General features: G+C 37.5%; 1 protein-coding gene across 1 annotated transcript in view; it reads right to left on the bottom strand.

Moving 5' to 3' along the window:
• Positions 1–4,271: 4,271 nt before the first annotated feature.
• The window catches only part of LOC136884810 (uncharacterized), a 103,196-nt gene continuing 101,467 nt past the window's right edge, over positions 4,272–6,000 (bottom strand). Inside the window, exon 6 of the mRNA XM_067157101.2 lies at positions 4,272–4,508. Coding sequence (XP_067013202.2) covers positions 4,272–4,508 — 237 coding nt within the window. The remainder of the gene's footprint in view (positions 4,509–6,000) is intronic.

Below are 6,000 nucleotides of genomic sequence, written 5' to 3'. Positions count from 1 at the left end.
TTTAGTAGACTCCGCAGCGGTGACTAGGCAACTATATCCGGAATCAAAGACAGGCCTAATTATATTTGTATACAACAGTAAATACAATAAGACGATCAGCACCCCAGTTTCTTTTGGATAGGTACGGTAATGATTTAAATGTACTACATTTTAGAATAACTTTTAAACAAAGATGATCTATTTTGCTGTCTCCATAATAATTTAGTATCTAATAAGATTCCTACGTATTTAGTTGAAACCTTAATTGGGATCTCATTCCTGCCGGATCGCAACGAAATCTCTAATAATTACGCTTGTTAGTGAAAATAACTGCAACTGATTTTTTGCATTCATTTTCCAAACAAGGATTCAAAAGACAAACATGTGCTCTCCCTAAAACCTGTGATTGACGAGATTGATCCACTTATTTATGTGGAAAATATATTTCTATATCATCTGCGAGCTGAATTTTCCTGAAAGATTTGGTGATCAAGTATTCTACCTGGGCAGTATATATAAATATAAAATACGGATTTAAATATCTCCCTCTGGCAAACCACGAGATACGATTCTTTGTTCTGATACGGTATGTTATTACTATGCCTTAAGGAAACCTTACGCTTGGTAAAAAGGTTTCTAAGAGAGTAATATACTGTAATGGGGACTTCCATGTTAATAATGTGTTAAACAATATGTTTCAATCTACATTGTCATATGCCCCATCTATGTCTTGAAAGGCTGCTGTTATTCTTTCTGACCGCGCTTTCCCAAGCAGAATATCAGTAATGAGAATGTTCATAGCATTGAACACACTTCTCCCTTTAACAAATGCAAATTGATATTTGGGAAAAAGATTATGATATTCGAGACACCATAGGAGTCGTTGTAATAAAATTCGTTGAAATAGTTTCCTTATACAAGAGCTTAAACTAATGCTTCAAAGGTTGAGAGGACCCTGATAGTTTTTACCCTTTTCAGGGATGGGGATAACTATAAATTCATTCCATAAAGGCGGAAAGGATTGATATTAAAGGATGTCACAAAATTTCTCAATTATGGAATATTAGGCTTTCTGAGGTAGGGCTAGTAACATATTGTAGCAAATGTTGTCTGCGCGTAGTGCCTTAATAATGGCTACTCGCGGGTTGTATTCCCCTCGAGTAGCTTTTCGTGCAGCCCTTACAACTTCTTTCCATCTAACAGTTTTAGGATTCTTTTTCATAACGTTTGAATACCGTTGTTTCACCATTCTGTACACGACTTTACTCGGCAAGAGCGATTTATGAAATTACAATTTCTTATTATTTCGTTTGATATATATATTACTATCAGCAACTTTATTATTAAGTTACAATAAAGATTATAAAGCAGCAAGACACACTGCCTGTTAGTGACATAGTGCCACATCTTTTACCTAGTTCTGGTAAAACTACGCAAGGCCATCATGGAATGTTGTTTCCTTTTACTAATCGATGTATTATAACTGGCCAATCTGGATGTGGGAAGACAAATCTTTTACTCACACTCATCACCTCTTTAAATGGCATACACTTTTCGCAAAGTCACCTATCAAACACTATATAATATTCTACACATTGTAATGCAAGATCTAGTTAAGTGTGGTTTGAAATATTTTCAATTTAATGCACCTGAGCATGTACCATTACCGGATGATGCGCATCCCAGTCCTCTTACGATTTATAATGATATCGCTACAGAGCAGCAAAACGTAGTTCGTGCATACTTTAGTAGGGGACAACATAAATATGTAAATTGCATCTATTTATGTCAAACCTATTCTCATGTGCCTAAACAGTTGATACGCAGCAACACAAATATGATTGTGCTTTCTCGGCAAGATGAGCGCAACATGCGACACGTGTATGATGATCATGTTAACACACTGATATGACATTCAATAACTTTAAACGTATGTGTGCTACGTGCTGGTCACCACATCGTTAGGCCTTTTTAGTTATTGATAAATAAAGTGATGTTCATTATGGAAGGTATCGCATGGGCTTTGATCATTATGTATGCATCAACACAGAGTTACAGACTCAACTTGATAAAAAAATCGCCATCATGACAACATCCAGTAAAGAGATTACACAACATATAAACCGTGGTCGAAGCAATATTCGACGAAAATTTGAAGACCTTAAACCTATTCAAGCAGACACTGATTTACTTTTGAAAACGCAACTAGGTACACCACTGAAAGAATTTTTCAATTGCCCAAGTCTACTACAAGATCTGTTTCTACGCAAACATCTGATGATAAAGAGAAGCAAGAACAAGAAAAGCCTGAAGAACATGAAGGGAAGAAGGATGATTAAGAGAAGAAGCAGGATAGGAATGAAGAAGAGGATGAGGAAGAACTTAACGATATTTCACCATCTGAGCGAGTTATGTTTTAACTACAGATTTTATTGCTCAAACACCTACTATATCAACACAAGGACCCACCTTCTTTGTCTGAGGTTAAGGTCAAACCAGTGTATCGTAATCAGTTTAAGACTTTTATTCAAAATACATTTGGATCTCTCTTAGCTCCTTGTACAGAAAAAATCTTTACAGGACAAACTGACACACCTACGGTATTCGCTATGAAGTCGACTGTTTCTGAATAGGTAATGCACATGTTAGTATTAATGCCAAAATTCTCGTCGTAAAAGGTGTTACCTATAAGACAACTAAAGGTTTCTCAGAACTTCTTTTCTTACGAAAATCTGACAAGGTTATAATTCGCAAGATGATCTTAAAAACATAAGGAGATACTTTTTGCTACTGTCGCAACACGACGTAATTACAAGAGGACAAAAGCTGTAAATGCAAATAAGATTCGCAAGTATCGAGAATTTATTTCTAAGCAGTTTCCGTCACATCCACCGACTGCACATAGTCTTAATGTTACCCACAAGCCTTTGTAGCCGTATGTAGACGTAAGATACTGGAATGACACGAACTTACTCGTAGAACGATTACAACTTCTAAGATGCTGGTCACACAGGTCACGAATCATAAATTCTAGAAATAGGGGTAGAATTATGTCATGCGGGTAATATTCAGTAATGGCTCGTCAAGACAAGACCTCTCCCGTAATTAAAAGCACCGCACATGAGTTACATAAACCAGCTCGTCGGACCTACAACCACAGATGCGTTATTACACGCGGAAAAGATGATCTCTGGCAAGCAGGCTTTAGTAGAAATGAGTCCATATGCCTGCAGCAATATGGGATATAAGTATCTACTACACTGTCATCGATGCGTACATTAAGTTTGATTTTGCATAACCTGTGCGTTCTAAGACAGCAGCTCAAGTCATAGACGCATTTCAACATGCTGTTGAACAACCAAAACGCTGCCCAAGGCTTCTTCAAACCGATCAAGGTAAAGAGTTTTACAACAAAGATTTTTCTTCTTACCTGAAGTTGCTTGACATTTATCACAACTCTACCTACAGCAATCTCAAGGCAAGAGTTGTAGAACGCTTTAATCGTACACTCAAAACAATTATGTGACGAGAATTTACAGCTCAAGATTCTTATCGTTGGACTGAACTGCTACCTAGAATCAGTCTACCTTCAACGATACACCTTATTGCACTATCAGCACAAAGCAACGTCTTGTTACTAAGAAAACACCACGCTTAGATGCTATTCATCTTGTAAAAAAAACCGGCTGACCCCCGCCGCCATCGTTTAAAAAGAGGTGTTTTCGTTCGCATCAGCCAACACAAATCTATCTTTGCAAAAGGATACACACCTAACAGGAGCACAGAAGTTTTCCAAAGCAGGAGTGTTAAGCTTATTAATCCAGTTACGTTTTTACTTCGCGATCTTTCATGACAGCATAATGAAGGAGGATTCTACAATGAAGGAATGCAGAAAACAAAATATGCTACTCACTATTTAATCGAACGTGTTCTTCGTAGCTGTGAAAATAAATTGTATGCCAAATTGCTTGGTTTAAATAAAAAATTCAATTCATGGAATAATAAAAAGGATGTAATATAAAACATTTTAATCCAGAACCCCTACCTCTCCTTTCTTCTTCTGCATAAGACAAGTTTAAACTTGCAAGTCAACATTATTACTACTAGTGAATTTAGGACATGGTGAAAGGTAGGTGTAATATCAAAATAATCAAACAACACCCGCATTATATTTCACATATCTTATTTTCTTATCATAAAAACTTTTTCTGTCTTCAAGTAAATCTTTTCTGTCCTTTGTACATATATTATTTCTACTGTCTTCGCTGTTTAATGTCCCCACCTAGTAACAGTTATCCTATCATTGCAACAGCAACGACAAGTGCTGCTATCTTCTCAGCAACTGTAGAATTAGGTGACGTCACACGCTGTATATCTTTATGAAGCAGATTTTCATCTGCTACACGTCTTAGTTCAGGTTTAGTTTGACGGTAAGCAATGCCATGCTCTTTGCAGGCAGCATCTAACATGTTAATAACAGGGTTACCACGTGCCAAGCGGACGTCAAGTCGAGTACCAGGGCAACAGTACTGGTAAATAGGAAGATAAAGCTCAAAAGGAAGAAGAACTATCACCTTATTAATGAGTCCAGGCCCAGCATGTTTCCTCACCTTTCTCCCAGCACGTTTCTTCAACTTTTTCGGCGACAGCTTTCTTACTCTTATCGCAGCCATGATAAGTGTTTATAAGCGAAGATAACTCGTTAGTTTTAGGTCCGTGATACAGTTTAATGAGTTGATATGTACGGCACTGTCTCACTGAATGTCTCTTAGCAAAACTCACATGTTCACGAAGCTCTGACAAAACAGGATCTTGAGTCCACTCACGATGCACCTTATCCCAGATATTTACTGCATTCGCAGCTACATTGAACAAAAATGCCCTTTGGTAATGCATTCAAGTCTTCTTCAGTATAAGTGTTTAGTTACATTTTGGAAGCATAAAACTTTACGATTGCCTTTCCAATTGCGTTACACTTAGTACCAGATAGAAAAGACATGATGTCTTTACGAATGTTTCTTTGACACTGTTGTCATTTTAACACTGCAATTTACATATGTTGTTCACCTCCCGGCATGCATTGCGACACAACCAGTCAAAGAGCATGCACACATGACGTGAAGACTGTTTAATTTTTCCTCCACTATGCTCGTTGAGAGGAGTTTTAAAAGATGGATATCCTAATTCATGCCAAATGATAATTTCGCATGTTGATGGTAGATACTCATGCAACCATTCCTATTTTAGAACCCTTAAAAAATCAGCCTTTGTAAAATGGGCATTCGTGCTCATAGCTAGAAAGCGATAAGCTATTCCTTTTTGTAACCACTGCAGACCTAAATTTTTCTATCCAATGTGTCTGCTTTTTGTCATCTTTCTGCAAACAGTAACGGAAAGATAGGCTGAACATTAAAATGACGTGATTTGTCGCCCACAACACAGTTCGAACCAACACAGCCACATCTTCGAACACAAATTTGTTGTCGTTCACTTTAAATACTTATACATCAACTATTAATGCTCTCGTCATGATGGAATAAAGCACTCTACTCTCTATCACAGTATCATAGAGACCAAATAAAATATTCTCAATCATAACACCAATAATGACTTGAGTATACTAGAGAATGACGTTGTTAACGAACAAGTCTAAACATGCATAACCATGTCCACGTGATCGCTGCACGTTGAAAAATTGTGACCTTAGTATGGCACATGCTCAGTCAAAAAACCCGATCTCGACAGGTACAACCTTTTCCCGTTTTTCTACGGTGTCGTTTATGAGGTGAGGTGAACCTGCAAAGTTTGAGACGGAAGGCCAGTATCTCAACCATCTGAGGCGTTCAGCCTGGCAGGGTAAGGTAGATGGTGGTATATAATTTCTAACTACTAGATTGTGTGCCCAAAAAAGCCTTGATTAAATTCCAATACTCTCCACAGTGCTCATATGGAGTGAGGGCATATAAATCTCTTGATGAATATTTGGCCATCGAATGGATACGTAATTCCCTTGAGCAGACC

This window comes from Anabrus simplex, chromosome 13 (genome assembly GCF_040414725.1).
Source record: "Anabrus simplex isolate iqAnaSimp1 chromosome 13, ASM4041472v1, whole genome shotgun sequence".
Classification (NCBI taxonomy): Eukaryota; Metazoa; Arthropoda; class Insecta; order Orthoptera; family Tettigoniidae; genus Anabrus; species Anabrus simplex.
Note: the sequence above shows the minus strand (reverse complement) of the source record. Positions and strands in the feature narration are given on the sequence as shown.